This window comes from Canis lupus, chromosome 8 (genome assembly GCF_048164855.1).
Source record: "Canis lupus baileyi chromosome 8, mCanLup2.hap1, whole genome shotgun sequence".
NCBI classification, from domain to species: Eukaryota; Metazoa; Chordata; class Mammalia; order Carnivora; family Canidae; genus Canis; species Canis lupus.
Genome location: NC_132845.1, coordinates 63,157,218 through 63,176,668, shown reverse-complemented (window position 1 = coordinate 63,176,668; position 19,451 = coordinate 63,157,218). Strand labels below are relative to the sequence as shown.

General features: G+C 62.3%; 1 protein-coding gene across 1 annotated transcript in view; it reads right to left on the bottom strand.

Moving 5' to 3' along the window:
- AMZ1 (archaelysin family metallopeptidase 1) overlaps window positions 1–19,451 on the bottom strand; it is a 29,516-nt gene that overhangs the window by 8,104 nt on the left and 1,961 nt on the right. Inside the window, exons 2-6 of the mRNA XM_072836815.1 lie at window positions 4,941–5,461; window positions 3,499–3,666; window positions 1,178–1,306; window positions 691–860; window positions 84–260 (exon numbers count right to left, since the gene is read on the bottom strand). Of these exons, the coding sequence (XP_072692916.1) occupies window positions 84–260; window positions 691–860; window positions 1,178–1,306; window positions 3,499–3,666; window positions 4,941–5,244 (948 nt within the window). The 5' untranslated portion in view covers window positions 5,245–5,461. The remainder of the gene's footprint in view (window positions 1–83; window positions 261–690; window positions 861–1,177; window positions 1,307–3,498; window positions 3,667–4,940; window positions 5,462–19,451) is intronic.

Below are 19,451 nucleotides of genomic sequence, written 5' to 3'. Positions count from 1 at the left end.
GGGAGGGGAGCAGCAGGTGGGAGGGGTGGAGCTGGGACTTGCCCTTGCCCTGTTCAGGGGCTGGCTGCCCCGATGCCACTCACCTTGTACCTCTCGACGAGCTTGAAGCCCAAGACATGCTGCAGCTTCCGCAGGCAGATGGGACAGAGGTCCAGGGGCCGCCGCAGGGCCTCGTCCAGGCTGAGTGCCCCCTGCATGAGGCAGCGCAGCCAGCGGCAGTTCCCCAGGCCCAGGAGGTGGCAAAGCTCATGGCACGTGACCTGAGGGAGACGGCACAGCACCTCTGCCCTCACAGTCTTGAGCCCAACCCCCGGCCGAGTCCCCGGGCGGCCCCGCCGGGGCACCCGATGGCCGGGGAGCACTGGGTCCCCGCTCCTGATTACACAGGGCACAGACTGGCATCTCTGTGCAGAGGCACCCAGAGGCCACCCTGCCGGGAGCTTGGGCAGCAGACCCAGGTTCAAATCCCAATCCTGCCACTTCACAGCCAAGGGAGCTCAGCAAAGGCCTTGGCAGCTCTGAGCCTGGCCCTGGTTTCTATGCTCAAAAGCCTGGCCCTCGTCGTGAGGACTGGACACGGCTGACGGTGCGTCCTTAGCATAGACCCAGGATCAGCAGAGCCCCAGGCCTTCCATCCTCTTGCTGTCCCATCTCCTAGCACCCGAGCCCACCCCCTGGCCCCCGGCCCACCTTGCAGCACTGGATCATCCCCAGGGCGCTGAAGCACAGGGTCTGGCCTCCATCCTGCATGGGTGTCTCAGGGCCATCTGCAGCCCCCTCCGCCAGGGCTGGGTCAGAGGCGCTGGGCCCCGACTGCAGGAGCTCCCCCGAGAACCGGGCAAAGCTGCAGACGCCCACTTCTGGGGAGAAGCGAGAGACACAGGGCAGCCTCACCCGAGGAGCCTGGGAGCAAAGCCACCCCGTCCTCAGGATGCACACAGATCCCGAAGGCCTGGCCCTGCTGGCGCACCCACACGAAGGCGCACTGAGGCAGAAGCCAGAGCCTGAGGAATTGCCCTGGCCCAAGAGGAGGCTGTGGGGATGCATGTTTCTAGATAGTGTGCCCTCTTCCCCGGGGTTGGGGGATGCTCACACATGCATACTGCCCCATACCTGTGCCCCAGGGCGGTCCCCCCACGTGCAAAAGCTGAGGCAGGGGCTGGCGGGGCTGGCTCACCATGTCCTGGAAGGAACTTGCCAAAGGTGAAACTCCAGGCCTCGCAGGGGTACAGGTCGGACAGCGTGAGGCCCAGCACACACAGTGCATCACCCGGCTTGCTGTTCTTCAGGAAAGACAGGATGCCATCTGGGAGGGCAGAGGAAAGGTAAGGAGGCAGCTGGGGCCCCCTCTCCTGGCCCCAGGCTCAGGGCAGGCAAATCCCATCATCCCCTCTTCCTCTGCCTGCAGCCAGGCCTTCCCAAAGTCAGGGGCAGGCTAGCCACCTTCCACTAGAAGCAGGCAGGCTGAGGCAGAGAAGCCGAAGCAGCCACACCGCACGACGTGGAGCAGGGGCTGCAGGCCTGAGCCTCAGGGTCAGGAGGCCTGGATCATGTGTGTAAGAGCTCGGAGTTTCCATCTCCAAAACTCAGGAGAGCTGGTTTGGTCATGGTGGTTGAGAGGCCCAGAGTCATCCGAGAGGGGACGACAGAAAGGCCTCTTGACCAATGGGACCAGTGTTCACGGGAAAGTGCAGTGGTCCCAGAGACGCCTGCATCCTAGTTCCCAGGGCCTGTGAATGTCCTGCCTCACATGGTGGGAGAGACTTTGTGGACATGATTAAATTGAAGGCGTTAAGATGAGAAGTTATTCTGGATTATCCAGGTGGGCCCAGTGCAATCATTAGAGTCCTTAGAAAAGGAGACAGAGGGTCAGACAGAACTGGAGGTGTGTGGACAGAGATGCAGCAGTCAGGAGCCAACCCTGGAGCAGCGCTGTGTCCTCCAGACAGAGGGGTCTAGGACCGGGAGAGGGTCTTAGTGGCCGAACCCCAAAGCCTGGGATGCAGGAAAGAACCTGCCACCATTAGGATGGCACCTGCCCCCACCAAGAGTCCCCTGAAAACTCCATGCCAGCCACTCCCCTAACTTGTGCTAGGGATTGCGATCTGCACTCTTGCCGAAGATAACCAGACAAGCTGAGTGAAATACAAGATAAGAACTGAAAGCATCCTAGGCGGGGGCAGAGTGGGCCACAGGGGTCACTCTGCACATTATGGGGTAGGGGTACACGAAGCAAGCTTTTCTATATCTGATTACCGTGGCGACTGGGTCATAGGTCACAGAGCTGTTACAAGAGGCAGAGTTTCATTATACATGGATTGTATCTCAGCAAATACGACTTTTTAAAAAAAATCAGAGACCTGATGGGAAATTAGATCCAGGAGAGGATTGCAGCAGGCAGCTAAGGCTGAGCTGCTCCTGGGAGGAGGGAAGGATGCGGGCTGGACTCCCAGGGCTCCGGGCGTCCAGAAAAGCTGCACACCTTCATCTCAGGCAGCACCCACGCATGCTGGGCAGAGGAAAACCAGAATCCTCCCTAGGGCAAATCACATCATCCCAGGCCACGAGTTCTTCTAAAAGTTAACTTTCTAGTTAAGATGTCCAGCTAACAATGAAAAATAACATGACACGCAGGCAGCAAGACGACCAGCGCGCTCCCGACGGTGGAATCAGACAAACCACAGCAACTACGTGCGTGGGTATGAATACGGAGCTTACATTTTAGCAGGCAAGTGGTATTTTTAAAAAAGTGACACTACTCATTTGAGAAAGAATCCCCTAGGAAATACAGAAATGCAAAAGTAGGATAACTGAGGTCAGGAACCTGGTGTGCGGGCATCACAGATACTTGGTGCAGTTGCGGAATTGATTAGCTGCAAGGGAATGAAGCGTGGCTGGGGTACAAGGAGAGGGGAGATACAGGAGAGAGGCGGAAGGATTAACACACCTCCGCTTGGAGCCGGCTGGGGGCTTCCTACAGCCCATAAACCACCCGATGCCTCCAGACTGAGTCCCAGCCCCGTCCTGAGACCCCTGAGACTTGAGTCTGGGTGTCCCACACATCCCAAAGCTCCCCAGTCCATCTGTGCCCCTCCCCCCAGCTGCCCTCCAGCTGCCGGTAACCCCGGGGACTGGCGGGGCAGGGAGGGGTCTTCTGAGCACACACAAAGCCAAAGGCTAGAGTGACATCTTGTAAAGTGGCAGGTGGCCCCCAAAGGGCTTGCTTCACCTGCTCTTCCCGCCCTGGGGCTTCCCATGGACACTAGGCTGGTGGTCAGGTCTCCGGACGCTCAGCCGGATGGGGAGGTGAGCTTTGTTTTAGCCCTCCCCGTCACAAGGCTGGGAAATAGAGGTTTCCACATAAAAAAAGGGGAAAGGGATTCCTTCTTTCTCCTGGGCATCTTCCTCCCACCTTCTGTGTTCCAGAAAGGGCCCTGTGCCAAGTGGCAGAGCTTTGCGCCGATGCTGGCCAGAGCCGCCCCCACTGCGCTCACCCACCTGTGTGCAGCTGGAGCCTGTCCGAGTCCCCGCTGGGACGTGAGGAGCAGTGGATGGACGCGGCGGCCACCGAGGGCAGGCATCTGACCTGCAAGCCCAAGAAGAAGGCCTCCGTGCAGTTCCTCAGGTACTCCAGCAGAGCACCGCCCGCCGGCCCCTCGCTCAGATCTGGGGGCAGGGCAGCCCATCAGCCGCTTGGGCCCCCTGCCGGCGCCCAGCACCCCAGCACGCACCCCAGAACCCCCACCAGCACAGACCACTGGACCTGCCTTCGCAGAGTTGGGCACACAGACATTTGTAAAGGGACACATAAAAGGAGGGAGATGGAAGGAAAGGCCAATGCCCAGAAGAAAGATGCAGGTGACCCAAGTCTGGAGGATGGAGAGCTCAGGGGGCGGGCGGGGGCTCATCTGGGGCCACAGTCCCCGGGGCTGGCCAGGGGCAGCCGAGACAGGTCACAGAGGCCCCTTGGGGTTAATGGGGCAAAGAGCCAGCCTGGCAGGATCAGAGTGGAATTCCGGGAAGGTGAGATGAGGCTCAGCGGGCGGGCGAGGCACCCCTGGGGGAGCTACAACCAGGCTGCATTTTAGGAGGACAGAGGGGAGCAGACCGAGAGCAGAGGCCAGGACGGCCTGGGACTGGCTGGGAGTCCCTGGGTGGCAGCTGGTTGGAAATGCAGAGCCACAGGCCACCTGAGATGCCCGTGCGTCTGCTCATGAGAGCGTGGGAAGCGCTGGTACGAAGTGGATGGTTTGGGAGCTGTGTGAAGGCAGCACGTCCAGCACAGACGGCAGACGGGCCACGGGGCCATGGAGCATGAGGGGTGCCTGCAGACCGCTGGTCCCCAGCTCGGGCCTGCTCCTCCTCTGCAAAGCCAGGCACCACACCTGCCCCAGGTACCCTCCCTGCCAGGCCGGGGCCCCGCCCTCAGCACACAGACACACGGGGGCTGGCCCACCCCGCCTCCTCCCCAGCACCCGGCCAGCAGGCCTCCCCAGCCGGGCCCCGGGGTCACACAGGCCAGCACTCACATCCACCCCTACCCATCGCCAGCTCTGCGTCCTGGGCAGGTCAAGTGACCTCTCCCGGCCTGTTTCCTGCCTGTGACCGAGCTGCTCCTAACACAAGCCCCCAGCACCGCGCCTGGATGAGGCCACCCCTGTGTGCGGCGGCTGGTGATACAGCCACGAGAGGCCCCACGGCCCTGGGCTGTCTGACCAGTGTCTGAGTCAGGGTGGGTGGAGAGCCCGCACCCAGGGGGGCCTCCCTGCATGCCACCCCCAAAACCAAGCCCACTGGCGGGGTCCCACCCCGCCTCACGTCAGGGCCCGCCTGGGGCCTGGGCACAGACACCCGAGCTGGGGCTCAGATCTAGAGCCCGGCTCCCCCACAGGCCCTGACGGCCCAGGCTGCCCCCCGCCCCCCGGGCCCGCGGCCGGTACCTATGGGCTGCAGGTAGATGTGCTTGCGGGCAGGGCTCTGCCTGCGGGGCAGCAGGGAGGCGTGGAAGGCCTGGAAGTCCTCAGGGGCCTCGGGGCGGCTGAGAAGCCAGTCGAAGGCCGTGCGGATGAGCAGCGTGCAGAAGAGGGTCCTCTGGGGGTTGTAGGCCTCGGCCAGGAAGAGCCTCTCCGCCGGGGTGAAGGCCGACGTGTAGAGCTGCCGCAGGGCCGGGTCGGCCGAGACCAGGGCCTCCCTCAGGGCCCGCGGGCCGAAGCTGAACTCCTGGGCCGGCCTGCACTGCAGCATGGCGCGCCTGGCCGCTCCGGGGAGCCCCGCTGTTGCCCATGAACCCCCCAGGGGACGGCCACGAGCTCTTCCCGAATCTTCCTGCAGGCCGATGGGAGTGGCTGAAGGATCCCTCCGACGGAGGCTGGGCAGACGGCCCGTGACTCCCGGCGCTGCCCGGCGTCGGGTCTCCGCAGCACCGCAGCAGGGCACGGACGCGTCCAGGCCTAGCAGCACCCTGGGGACGGGGGACGGGGGACGGGGGACGGGCCGTGATGAGCACGCGGGGTTGTGGCCCTCGCAGCCAGCCAGGGCGGGAAGACGGCCTGTCCTCCTCCTGGAGCAGCCCGGCCCCGTGCTTGGGCTCCGGCTCCAGCCTGGGGAAGGGGCACCCCCCACCCCACAACAGGGAGCCTGTCCACAGAGCCCTGGCGCCCACTCCCCCTCAGATGGAGGATGGGCGCCTGGGAAGGATGACCAGCCCCTGCAAAGCCCAAGGACGCCCCCCAAGAAGGAAACCAGCTGTTCCTGCCCCTTTGTGATGGCCAAGTGCACCCCACCGCCCGGGGCCCCACACCACCTCTTTGTCCCAATTACAGACAGGCCTTCCCGGCGGGGTCCCGCATGCCTGGGGACAGAAGCCTGCTCCCCGAGTCGCCAGGCCAGCCAGAAGCCACCAGGAGGACGTGGGGGAGACCCAGCTGTGCAGCGCCCAGACCCAGGGGTCTCCCGGCACACGCAGGGCACAGGCACGCGTGCCAGCCACGGAGAGCCGTCAACAGGGAGACGTGGCCAAGCGACAAAGAGCGCTTTAAGGGCTGGAACAGGCCAGGCGGGGAGAGGAGATGCTGGGACAGATGGGCCGGGAGAGCAGGACAAAGTGTGTTCACAGCCTGGAGTCTTCCTTCCGAGTCAGGGCGCCGACTGGCTTGTCTGTGTTCCTCAGAGGCGACACCCCCTCCCCTCCACATACACCCCGAAAAGCTACCGTGCTACCGGTGGACGCCAGGCTCCTGTCTCAGTCCGGAGGCGCAAGCCACGGGCAGGGGGAGCCCCGCAGGGCAGGGGGAGGTGACGAGGAAGGAAGCCAGAGAAAGACACACAAGTAATAGGCGGAGCACGAGCGGGCTTGGCCAACCCTTCAGTTAGAAAGTCAAGCCGGTGCTGCAAAACCCGAAGACAGGAACAGGCCTTGTTTTTGTGGGAAGAATGAAGAAATGAGCCCAGACTCCCTTTGGCTAACACCCCAACTTAAAAATCTTTTCACCTGGAAAAGATTTCTAGCTACGCACTCACACATGTACACACGTGTATGTGTACCTACATCACACAAACACACGCGTGTACACACGTGTATCATTCGTAAGTTTTCGTTATTACCTGTTGCGTAGTGGATGGCTGTATGTACACCGACCCACCTTCCAGGGTCCCCACGAGGTGGGATCCCACCGGACGGAGCACCCACGGAGGCCCCAGCACAGACAGCGGCACGGTTTTCTTTCCGTGTGTATGTTTTACAGTCATCAGGTCCCAAGGCACGTGCAGCTTCACATCCTTTTGACTTCATATAGGATGAGTGTTTTCCCAAGTTCTCAGACATTCTATTAGAAAATGCCATTTTGGGCAGCCCCGGTGGCGCAGCGGTTTAGCACCGCCTGCAGCTCAGGGTGTGATCCTGGAGACCCTGGATTGAGTCCCACGTCAGGCTCCCTGCATGGAGCCTGCTTCTCCCTCTGCCTGTGTCTCTGCCTCTCTCGCGCTCTCTCTGAATAAATAAATCTTTAAAAAAAAAAAAGAAAGAAAGAAAGAAAGAAAGAAAGAAAGAAAGAAAGAAAGAAAGAAAGAAAGAAAGAAAGAAAGAAAGAAAATGCCATTTTAGGGCAGCCCGGGTGGCTCAGCGGTTTAACGCCGCCTTCAGCCTAGGGCGTGATCCTGGAGACCCGGGATCGAGTTCCATGTCGGGCTCCCTGCATGGAGCCTGCTTCTCCCTCTGCCTGTGTCTCTGCCCCATTCTCTCTCTCTCTTTCTCATGAATGAATAAAATTTTTAAAAGAAATTTTTTTTAATACCATTTTAGGAGGCACCTGACTGGCTCAGGTTGTGAAGCGTCTGACTCTTCATCTCAGGGTCGTGAGTTTGAGCTCCGTGGTGGGCACCACACTGGGCTGGAGCCTACTTAAAAATAATAATAATAATAAGTGCTATTTTTAACTAGCTGCCCCCAAAACACAGTGATGAGCATGTTGGTACCCAGGTCTGAGTTTCTATGTCCTCAGGAGAAATTCCCAGACAAGAAGACGCCATGTGTTTAAGGGATCTTGATCTGTGTGGCCAAACTGCTTTCAAACGGTCTCACCAACACATAAGCCCTCCAGCCCTGAAGGGCTAAGGGGTCAGCAGCAAATACACCCCTAAGCTCCAGGCGGGGCTCCTCCACCTGAGCCCTCAGGGCAGTGGATACAGTTGCTACCCGCATTTCCAAGAGGGTGCAGCTGACTCACAGCAGGTTTAAAATTAACTGTCCCCAAAGGCCCACAGGTGGCAAGAATCAGAGGGGCAGGAATGCACCTGCACCGGTCCCCTGGCCGGAGCGGCAGGGCCCCACCTTCCCAGGAGCACCCCGTCCGCACCGCCAGACTCCAGCTCAGCACAGCCATTTGCCCCCGGGTGAACACCTGGCTCGAGGAAGAAACATCAGATGCACAAACACACGGACCCCATCGCACGGGCTGGGGAAGGGCCCCAGCGGGCAGGCTGTCCACGCGGCCGGAAGGACCCGGAGGCGGCAGGGAGGGCCCGGCACTGGGCACACCTGGGCTCCTTCCTTCCTTCCTTGGTTCACTGGACGGACAATCCGTGAGCCCCTGCCCACAGTAGGGCTTGGCCAGCTCCCCTGGAGAAAACAGGCACGGGGGGCCCCTGGCCCTCGGGGGCCAGACAGTACCAGGCAAGAGGGAACAGTGCGTAGGGGGTGTTAGGGGCGGAGAGCTGGCAGGGCGGCCAGAAGGGCAGGGGGCCCGGTGAGAAGGTGAGGTCCGAGCGGCAGCCTAGAAGGGGCGCTAGGCGGTCTGGGGCAAGTGTCCCAAGGGAAGGAGGTGCAAAGGCCCTGTGGGTGGCTTCAGGGACAGTGGGGAGACCGGTGTTGGGGGCGGGGGGGCGAGGAGATGGGCTCGAATAAGGCTATGCCTAGAGCTCTGGCCGGCCCTGGGGGATGCGGGGGGCAGGCTGTATGTGCGTGTTCCCGGTCTCCTCCGAGAGGGGGAGCATGCACCGTGCTGTGTGGACGCGGACCCTCTGGGCAGCTTTCCAGGTGGGCTGTGAGCTGCTGGCCATCCAGGACCCCGGGGGCCAGGCACAGGGGGGCACTCAGTGATGAGGGAGTGCCCTGAATGTCAGCTGGCGCTCCGGAATGAACCTGGTCCTCTGACCTTTAACCCCATTGTGCCTCAGTGCGCCCCCGTGGACAGCAGGCTTGGCAACACCCATCCACCTTGCCCGGTGCAAGGCTGGACCCATGGGGGGGAGGAGGTGGCGCCCCAAGCTGGGCGCTGCCTTGAGCACCTGACCCCACGCGCACCTCGCAGGCTTATTTCTGGATGTGGGTCCTATGACCCTGCTCCAGCGCCCTTGCCTCTCCCCAGACCTTCCATCCACAAGCGCCCTCAGGGCACCCAGCTAGACCTGAGGCTTCCCTCCAGCACGTACCCCTGAATCATTCTCTTGCTGTCCCAGCCGCTTGGGATCGTCCCGTCCTTGAGAGCAGCCTATAAACTAGTTTTTTTGGGGAAGAGCCTGCAGCCCGGGGCTCTTCTAGGCACTCGGGAGGGGCTGGGTCATGGCTTTCATGGTACCCCGACCCAGCCCCCGGGATTCCCTCCCCCCAACCATGGCCTCCGTCCTGTAAACCTCGAGCTCACCTTTTCACCCAACATCTCATCTGAACCCACCACTACCTGAAACATAGCTCCCAGTATTCACCAGTATCCACCCACCGAGGAGCCAAGGAGACTGAGGCTCGGAGAGGGGAAGCCACTAGCCCAGGGACGCACAGCTACAAGGGTTCAGATGAGGTTCTCCTGCCCCCCACTACACTGCCCCTGACTCTGGGCCTCACTCCCGGGACCTCCTCCCACCCTGAAGGGGCCTTTCTGGCAACACGCTCTCCCATCTCCCCCACACACTCCACTCGGGGCACCTCTGCCCCCACACGCCCGAGCCCAGGCACAGCCCCGGGAAATGAAGGATGCCTTCTTTGTACTAAAAGTTCAAGGGCTTTGCCACCATGTCTGTCCCAGGTGTGACTCTGACCCAAACTGTGAATCTCAGGCTCATCTCAGCTGCCCCCCACCCCCCACCCCCCGTACAGAACTGAGTCACGTGGCACGGGAGGGGCCCAGAGGGCGTGCAAACGGGAGCCGTGGGCACAGGCCCATGCGCCAGAGTTCCGGGAGATGCGGTGGGCGGCTCGGAAGGAGGCTGGCCCTCCTGGCGTGCAGCCGTGTCCCCCTCCTGGGGCCTCTACCCACGGACTGACCACGGGGACCCCCGGGAGCTTTGGCTCACGTGGGCTGTAGCTGTCAACATTTACGGCATCTGAGCTTAAAACTGAGGAATGTGTGAAACAGGACAACGTGCCACCGCCACCAGCACACCCCCATGCGTCGCTTCACGTGACCTCTGGGAAAGCCCACCTACACTCATGAGGACACAGCCAATTACTGCTCAGCATTGTTGTGAAAACAGTTTTGACCTCATAGGTCCAGCGTACAGTCCCCAGGATGTACTTTGAGAACAACTGGGTGGTTCTCCCCAAATCCTCTTCCCTGAGACACCTGCACACCCACGAGCGTCTCCACGGGGAGATGGGCCTGGAGCCAGTTGGTGAAGCCCCACGCGCCCTGCCCTGCACAGGCCCCTGGCCCACAAGGCACGGGGGCCCGAAGGGCCTGGGAGGGGTGGCCACGTGGACCAACACAGGCTGGCAGTTCATCGGGACCCGAGCCTCCAGCTCAGGCACAAGCATCTTTAAGTCCCTCATTCATCTTCCTGGGTCATTGAGAGAAGCCCCCCGACACTTCTGTCCTGCCAGCTCATTGCTGCACTGACCCCAGCCCACCTGGGTCCTAGGCAGCAGGGGTGTCGTGAGGCGGGGCGCTGCAGCCGGGGGGAGGCGCTTCCCAGCCCTCCGCTACTGCCAACCCGTGCTCCTGGCAGTGATGAATGATCCAGAAGGGAAACCTCCCGAGCTGGGCTCCCTGCTGTGAATCTGGCTCTGCCACCCTCTGCCACCAGCTCCTGCTTACCGGGTAGGGTGTCGGCTAAGCACGAGGGGCGCCCGACGCACCTGCACTCCGCCTGCATCCTCCCATCCGAGCCTCACTAAGGCGGGATGTCACAGGTGCTGTGATGGTCCCCGCGCCTCACATGGGGCCACGCAGCTGGACGGCAGCCAGCCCGGGTTTCAAAGCCACGCCTCACGACGGAGCCTGGACCCTTAGGTGCTGAAGGAGTTTCAGAAGCAGGGGAGGCAACCATAGGCAGGGGGTAGGACTTGCCCTCTCCCAAAGACAGTGATGACTCTGCGCAGCAGCTGTTAACACTGGGGCCTTGGCCACCCTTTCCAGCCGCTTCCCCCGCTCCTGGCGCACCCTGTTCCCCTCTCCCAGCCTCTGCTGGGGCAGCACCCTGGTCCGAGCCACTTCCTCCCCAGGGACGTCTGCCAGCAGCAACAGCAGGCTCCTTGGCCAGGTGATGGAGGGCAGGCCGCCAACCCCAAAGCCCTGGGCTCTTGCCCCCACCTCCCCCCGTCTGACTGGACAGATGCCCCAGCCTCCGGGTGACAAAGCAGGCTCTGATTCTTGTTATTCTGAATTCGCTCTGCAGAATATCCCAGCAGCTGCATCGCGCCATTCATGAGCTGGGGGCGAGCCTTCGAGGTGTCTAGAGCCGCCCCTCGCGGAACGAGATGTGATGGCTTCTCAGAAGGCTTCCACTTGCTAGGAGGGGAACCGGGGGCTTAGACCAGGGGCCCCGTGCCAGACCCGGGCCTCCCGCCGCTACCTGCACCTGCGAGCCCACACCTGGACTCCAGACACCCTTCCCTGCGACAAGGGCAGGGAAGGACCCGCATCCGGATTCCAGCAGGCGGTTAACTCCAGCATCTCTAAGTAACCCTACACCCTCTTCTTGCCCCCAGCGTGCTGCCCTGTTTTCCTGGGGGATGGCGGGGGGTGGGGGGGGTGGACAGCCAACTGAGCCTCCTCGTGGTAAGGGGTGGTCCCCGAGGTTCCTCTGGCTGGGGAGAGGTTCTCGGGGTACCTCCCACCCCAGGGCAGGCTATGTGCCCTGCTTCCGCCTCCCGCCCTGGGCTCCGGCTCCGTTACTGCCTGTGTGCTTCCAACACTGATGGGCAGCAGGGGCAGGGTCACTCTGTTCTGGGACACAGGTGGCCTGCTGGGGTCTCTGAGCCCCATCCCTTCCCAGATCCCCTGCGCGGCAGGGTGTCCTCTCTGCGGGGGCCTGAGGGGCCGGCCGGGAAGTCCAGTCCTGCCGTCCTGGCGGTAGCCACAGAGCGCAGCCCTGCACCAAACCCTCCCGGCGCGCAGTCCCCACACTCCCCACCTCCCGCCCCAGGGGGACCCAGGTTTTCCTCCCCCGGACCAAGCAGGGTAGACCGCTGCCAGGGCGTCCTCGGGGCTTGCGTGCTTGTACCCGCGCTGCAGCGCAGCCAGGACATTCCAGCCCCAACACTGTGCCTTGTGCTCTGGTGCTGATGCGGTGCAGGGCACCCGGCATGGCGGTCCACACGCCCCTGACCTCCCCACCGCGGGGGACCCCCCTCCCAGTTCCCCCTGGGTCCTCATGCCCCCACTACCCCCCTCCCTGTGCTGCCCATGGCCTTCACGCCCCATCCCTACCTCGCAGCCCTGCGCCCTTGGGAATCAGCACAAGCAGCGCAGCCTAGGGCAGCGTGGGCACTAGTCCTGGGCCACGAAAATCGAGGAGGTCCCAGCCAGCATGACGTCAGCACAGGGGCAGGAACCGAGGTGGGGCCAGGGGGGAAAGTGTGATGGGGCTGCCAGGCGGGATTGGAGGCTGCTCCCGCCGAGGGCGCCACACCCCCTCTTGCAGCTGTCTTACCCGCCACTGGGGTCATCAGTGGGCAGAAGGCTGGCCGGGGCTCCCTGGCCCCAGACATGGCTACTGACCTCTGCTGAGTGCTTGCAGAGCACACCTGGGACACCCCAACGCTCCCAGAAATAGCTAGGGGAGGGGGGAGGATGGAGCCTGAGCTCTTGAAACTAAACAGGTGAGAGAGGTAAGCCCCACATGGCCCAGGGAAGGCCCCAGGTGGGGTGGTGGGGCAGGTAAGGAGCACCGCCCCCGGGAAGGCCCCAGGTGGGACAGGTAAGCCAGCACTCAGGCATCAGGGTCACCCCAGCAATGCGGGGGTACAACCAGCATATGACACACAGTCCAGTTCTGTTATCACGCCCCCTGGAACTTCCCCATCGTTTGGCAGTCCGCCTATACGAATGTAATGATTTTTCAGGACTTTTCTGTGCCGGGCACAGCACACGGAGTGCTCTGCCCATATCCCCTCATTTCAACCTCTTAACGAGCCTGAGTTCTTGCACCCCCACTTTATAGATGAAAAACTGAGAGGAGGCTGGGACGGCGACAGCCCCCGAGGGCAGAGCCCAGCTCAGTGCAGCCCGAGCGGTGCCTGGGGAGCAGCACGCACTGTGCACTCATGTGTGGAGCGTGAGCACCGTGACCCCGGGATACCAGCCTGCTGCCTGCAGCCCAGGTGGTCTTCACGCTGGAGGGCGACCTGGCCTCAGTGCTGGCTGGTCCCCAGGGGCAGGGCATCCTCAGTACTGGGATCCCGCCAGTCCCGCCACCACGCCGCAGGGTCTGCTAGCCCTGTCGCTCGCCACAGTTCCCCTTTGGTTACTGGGCTTCAGCATGCCCGTCCTGGAGGCCATGGCCCCGGCCGTTCCCATGGGGCAGGGCAGGCCCTGATGCAGGTGGGGGAGAGGTCCCTTCAGCAGTCGCTGAATCGTCACTTGCCCTAAGCTTCACTGTCTCTAGAGCAGCATCCACCCCGCCGGGCTGCCAGGGGAGGGGGGTTGCCTATGAGATGCAGCAGGGAAGCTCCCGGGGCCACAGAGGCTTCTCAGACCACTGCTAACAGTTCCCTCTTCCTTCTCATCTGTAGCTCAGCACGGGGACCCACAGTGGCGCAGGACCCCAACCTGGGTCACCCCTCCTCCTGAGAGAGAACGCAGCTCACGCCACAGGCCCATCACCTTTCCTGCACCCCCTGCACGCTCCCCTTATGCGGCCCAGACCCAGGTCTCCCGTACAGAGCGGAGAATGGTTTAGATTCGACGGAGCCACCCTGGTAGCTGCCGGAGGCACCGCGGCCCTGAGTGCACTCTAGGGCACTTCTGCCATTTGCCCCCCCTAAGAGCTATGACCGAGGACAGGTCCCATCTGGAGGATTTTGTAAAGACTTCCCAGCAAGCCCAGGGAGGCGTACGAACGTCCTGAGCACGGCGCCAGTGGTCAAATGTCTGGACTTGCTACTCGGGCTGCCAGGCCAGGGAAAGTCCTTCCCCGCCTCAGCTCTTTCCTTACCTGCAAGACGGAGCCGCCAATGGTCCTGGCTCCGCAGAACAGGGCGTGGGGGCCTCACTCCACTAATGTTGCCTGCAGAGCGCTGGCCACACAGGGCCTCTGTGACAGTCACATGGCGCTCTGTGTGGGCACCCCTGCCACAGCACAAGACACGCTGAGTGTCCGCTCAGGGGCGCAGGTCCTCCAGGCGCTGGATGCTGCGGTCACCTCGGGTAATGCTTGTGCCACCCCAGCAGGGAAGGAGGCACTGGCATCCCATTTTACAGATGGGGAAGCGGAGGTTCAGGGGGCTGCAGTCGCACAGCCTATAAATGGTCACTGAGACCGAAACCCAGGTCTGTGCGGCTCCAAAGACACATCGCATCGTCTAGTCCCAAACTCCAATTCTCGTCCTGACCTCACGCAGCTCCAGACGCCACCCGGCTTGGTCACTGTAGTCTTCCTCCTGGGTGTATTATCTCATCTGGAACGTTCCTCCCTGCATGGCCCTGGCACCGGGTCCGTGGCTCAGGCTGCCCTGCAGAGGCCTCCTTGGCCCCCGTGCACGGACCCCTCCCGATCTCCCCCGCTCAGCCTGCTCCAGCGTCACAGTTCATACGGCTATGTGAGGCTGAACCCGGTCTCCCTGCATTTGCGTGCTCATCACGCGTCCCTCCCTCTGTGGCATAAATCCACGCGGGGACTAGACCGGCCTGTTCCTGGCACCCGCATCAGGGCCTGGGACATAGCAGGTGTTCAGTAAGTGTTTGCCGGATGGGGAAACACTTCATGCTGTCAAATGAGAGTGTAACCTACTGTAGCTCTCTCATTAGTGTCCAAACTACGGTCATGTATTCCCTCAAACATCTGTTGGCACCACTGAGCCAGGACTGGGAGGGAGTGAAGACCCAGTCCAGGCCTCCAGGCCTCCAGACCCGTCGGGACCCTGGAACCTAGGACACTGATGACACAGATGCAGCCCATGTTTTGGGGCCATGTTACCTGGCTGACCCTCAGCGGCTCTTAGGCCACCTGCCCTGGAAGTGTCGGGCTGGGGAGCCCTAGGATATCTGGGACCCAGAATAGCTGGGTGTATGCAGCAGAAGCTTCCAAGGCAAGGGAACTGGGCCCTGCATCACCCTGTCCCCTCCCGGGCTCCGGCCTGGCCCCTGGCGCCCCACCCATCGGGGCTCCTGCAAGCAGGAAGCAGCACCCCTGCCCGGTCTGGAATCCGGGAGCTTCCCCGTGCTTGCACACGGGGCCACACTCCGCACGCAGATTAGTGAGATGGGGCCCATTATTCCTCAGCAAATGTGCCACATCTCACAGCCCGAACTGCTAATGGGAGAAAGTAAATTGGAGGTCTAGGGGTACAAAGTCTGACACTTGTTCAGGATGCCTTTGCCTCAGTGAGGGGCGGCGGGAGGGACGCTGAGTCTGGGCCACAGGCCAGCATGCTGTGGACACGCACCTCTCCCGAAACCTCACCCTGCACCCTTCCTGGCCTCTGTCTACGCAGCCACGTGTCCAGGAAGGACCAGGGACAAGCACTGTGGAGGATGTTGGGGGAGGGCCCACAGCTGGAGTCTGGGCTGTGGGGTCTGGAGGTGATCTCATCCCCTGGTGAAGGTCCCCCAACTGTACAGAGAACCCACAGCAACGCTGGCATCCCATTAAAGATGAGGGAAAACAGCTTTCTGGGCCCCAAGGGAAGCAGCTCTGCGCTTGCCCTCAGAGCCCATCCCAGCCTGGACACGGAAGGTGTGTGGCAGGGTCCTCTGCACAGCTGCGGAGGGACCCGGAGGGATCGCCCTGGCACGACATTCCCACAGGGTGAGCCAGAGGCCCGCAGGAGTTTCCCTTCTGGCTCCAGGGGACCCCTGAGCCCCCAGAGGGCCAGTGCACCCGGACCCTGCTCCTCTTTGGGCTGTGAATGTGGCTGGTGTACCCTGAGCTTTCCAAACCAGGAGACCAGGAAGCCCGGTGCTCCCTCCTCGGTGCTCCTCCCAGGCGGCCCTCCGCCAGCCCACAGCGCCAGGTTATCAGGCCTCCTTCCTGACAGCACTGACCTCCCAGGCCTGAGTCTGGGCGAGAGCCCATCTGTGTGCCGCCACCCAGGAGAGCACGGAGAGCAGGCCAGGCAGGGCAAACTGACCAGTGCAATCCGTCCTCCCATCCGTGGGGCCCCGACAGACCCATTAATTCCAGCAGCCCCTATTCTGTGTCCTGACTGCGCTGGGCTCTGGGCCTCCCCCAGGTTCCCAAAGGTCCCTTGGGTGGCCAGGAAGAGCCTCCTCCTCTTGGCCCCTGTAGTTGGGGAAGGAGCTCCCTCCCGCACTTCTGGGCGGCGGTGCTCCTCCCTGGTGGGCAGCCTGGCTGGCCCCTGCCGTCTCCACGAGGCTCCTGCCTGGGGCTGGTGGCAGGGGAGCTGGCCAGAGGGAGGGAGGGGCTCCGTCCTTAAGACGCACACTCTGGGCACAAGGCCACCCTTCCTCCCACGTCCAGGGCATCCCGGCTCCCCCGGGGCCCCCAAGCCAGCGGCCGGTGTGGCTCCCCGGTCCCGTGCGCAGCCCCCAGCTGGGAGCAGGCGCCAAGTGCAGGGAGGAGCCCTCAGCTGCAGGCCGGCCTTACGGCTCCGGGCTCCAATTCTCCCCAAGCTGCCCTTTCTCTGTCCAGAAACCTTTAGGAGGGGGGCTCCCGAGCCCAGCTCCCCCAGGCCCGCCCGGGCCACCCGCCCACCCGTCTGCCCAGCCTCGCTCTGGAGAAACAAGTGCCCCCACGGATGGGATGGCTGAGGGATTTGTCATCGCGGTCCCCAACAATGCAAGGGAGTTTCTCACTTAAACCCTAGGAAATGATGTGACAACAAATGTCCATTGTAGTAGGTTTAGAAATTTCTGAAAAATAAAGGAAAACAAAGGAAACCCTGTGAGGCGACCATTGAGAGGTCATCTCTCAACTTTTTGCCAGACATCCTCCAGATGATGTTTTTGCTCCATGTCTAAATATACCTTGGAGGGGTTTGCACCCCACATCCTGTCCTGCGGGCGACTGCCCTGCGTAGCGCCATCCTCGTCAACGACCGGGAATGGGCGTCCCCACCTTGTGTATGTTGTCTCATGGCTGGTGCACCTGGTTTGGGATGTTGTTTGTTCCCAGTTTCCTCGATATTTGATGTACTCATCTTATTTCCACACATCTCTGTGGCACACGTATCTGATTATGTCCCCCTTGGGATAAATCTCTACAAGCAGAGTCTGGCTCCCAGTGTTAATACACATTTGATGTGCAGGGCGCTGAGGATTTCCAGGTTAAAGAACCGGGAGCCCGAGAAGGGCCCTGTGGGTGCCTGCCCGCCACTCACCCCCTCCGAGCCGCTACCGCTGGGGCAGGACACCCCTTCTAGCTGCCCACTGAGTGCCTCAAATTGGAAATCAGATGACGGCCTGTTCATTCAGTTGCTCGTTCCCTTGCTCTGAGTCAGGGGTTACCCAGTGTCGGGTCCCCCAGAATCGGCAGCCTGCTGACATCTGGCCCCGGGCCACCCTCCTGCCCCTGGGACACACTCGTCTCAGACCCCAGACTTCTCTTGTGAAGTCACCTCGTTAGAGCCAGTCCCAGAAATGGGCAGTAATGCGGGCTCCTCTACATTTTCAGTCAGATGGTCAAAGGGTAGTGTCCCCACCTCTGTGCTCGCTGCCATTCTCTAGCCTGGGCAGACCTGGGGGAAGAGAGCCCTGTGGTCTGGGGACGCTCCCACCTCACTGCACCTGCCTCTTGCCGTTTTCCTTCCCAAATGGGGTCTTGCTGCGAATGAGCATCTTTGTAGAAGTAAGGTAAGAATTTCAAGGTGAGATCACCCCAAGATTAGAGTGGCCCTAAATCCAGAAGCAGGTGTCCTTATCAGTGACAGAGGGTAGAGGACACAGGGAGAAGGCCAGGGGACCCTGGAGGCTGAGGCGGAGCCTCCCCGGAGCCTCTGGACAGAGCTTGGCCCTGCCAACACCTCGACTTGGGCCTCCGGCCTCGGGAGCCGAGAGCATCCATCTCTGCTGTTTTGAACGAGGCCCTGCGCCTCGGATTCCTCACGGCGGCCTCAGGAAACTGATACCAACAAGAGAGTAAGAGACGTGTTTCATGCGGTGGTCGCAGCGCGTTCATTCCACAGGTGCTCGGACAGGGGCTGTGCCAGGCGCCGGGCGGGGGGCCGGGGGGCCGGGCCCCTCTGCGCTGTCGTCCTGTCCCCTGGCGCAGACAGGGGCGAATGTGGACAGAGCACCGCAGGGACGGGAGGAGGGAGGGCGGAGGACCGCGCTGCCGAGCCTGTGCCATGGGGAGGGACGAGGGGAGCTGGGGTCTGGGGCAGAGAAGGGGGTCCTGCCAGCCAGAGGGCAGCCTGAGTGTGGACAGGACGTCGGAGTGGACGGGGCCTTTGGGGAATTGAAAGTCCTGGCAGGGGTGCTCGAGAACGGAAGTAGGGCTACATGGGGCCGGGGGCCGGGGTGTGGGGAGGTGGTCAAGGGCCTTGGAACAAAGGCCAAAAGGACAAATGGCCCCCGCGGGCACGGTCACATGTTTTACTAGGTCACCTGGGAGCAGCGCGGGGAGGCAGGTGATGTTCAGGTGGGAGGTACCGGGGGGCCAAGCCCAGGCCCAGGCAGCAGGAGGACCCCCCATGGCCTGTGGGACTTGGGGTCAGCTCGAATGGGGCAGGGACGTGGATTCAGGGCTCCCTCCCCCGGGGGGGCGCTCCCTGCACATGCCTCAGTGTCCCGAGGCCTCCGGTCCCAGCAATGCCTCCGGAGCTGAGCTGTGTTCACTAGAGGAATGCAAGGTAAAGCCGAGGACCCTCCTGCCTGGCTACCCGGAATGCCCAGCAGAATGCCCACCCTGCACCAGGCCCCATGGGGCACCCAGGGGCCCCCATCTCCTGTTCGGGGCTGGCTGAGGGCCCTCTGGGGCACAGGGGGAACAGAAGACCTTGGCGGTAGAGGTGGGACAGGTGGGCGTGAGGGGTCCAGCCTAAGGGGCCACCCTCAGCTCCAGATCAGGATTCCCTGCAACACAGGCTCAGAAAGCCTTGTGCCCTCCAGAGAGCAGCCAGGCCAGCTGGGGCCAGGGGACCACCCCCCCCCCCAACACACCACGCGGGCCCGGCCCCTCCTGGTGGCAGCACACGGCCCATCCCCACAGGCTCAGCCATGCCCACAGTGAGAGTGGGGGTCCTGGGTACCCAGGACTGCTCTGGCCAACGTCCCCTCCACCTCTCTGTGTCTGCCTCTCTCCAGCACATCCTCTGGCCTCTCCTGGTTTGGGGAGGTCAGGGGACCAGAGGGAGTCCCCACATGCTGCTTCTCAGAGAAACAGAAACAGTGGGGCACATGCAGACCCTTGTTGGAACATTTGCCCTCTCCTGGGGAAGCAGCCCCCACACTTTGGCGACATCTGTCCCCATCAAGGTCGTCGGGACTCGAGCTGGCCCACCTGGGCTCCAGGTAGCCACAGGCCCTGCGCCTGGGCCCCAGCAGCAGCAGCAACAGCTCCACCCGCAGGGCGCAGAGAGCAGGGCTTTCCAGGACTAAGCCTGACCCGTGCTCAGCCGTGAC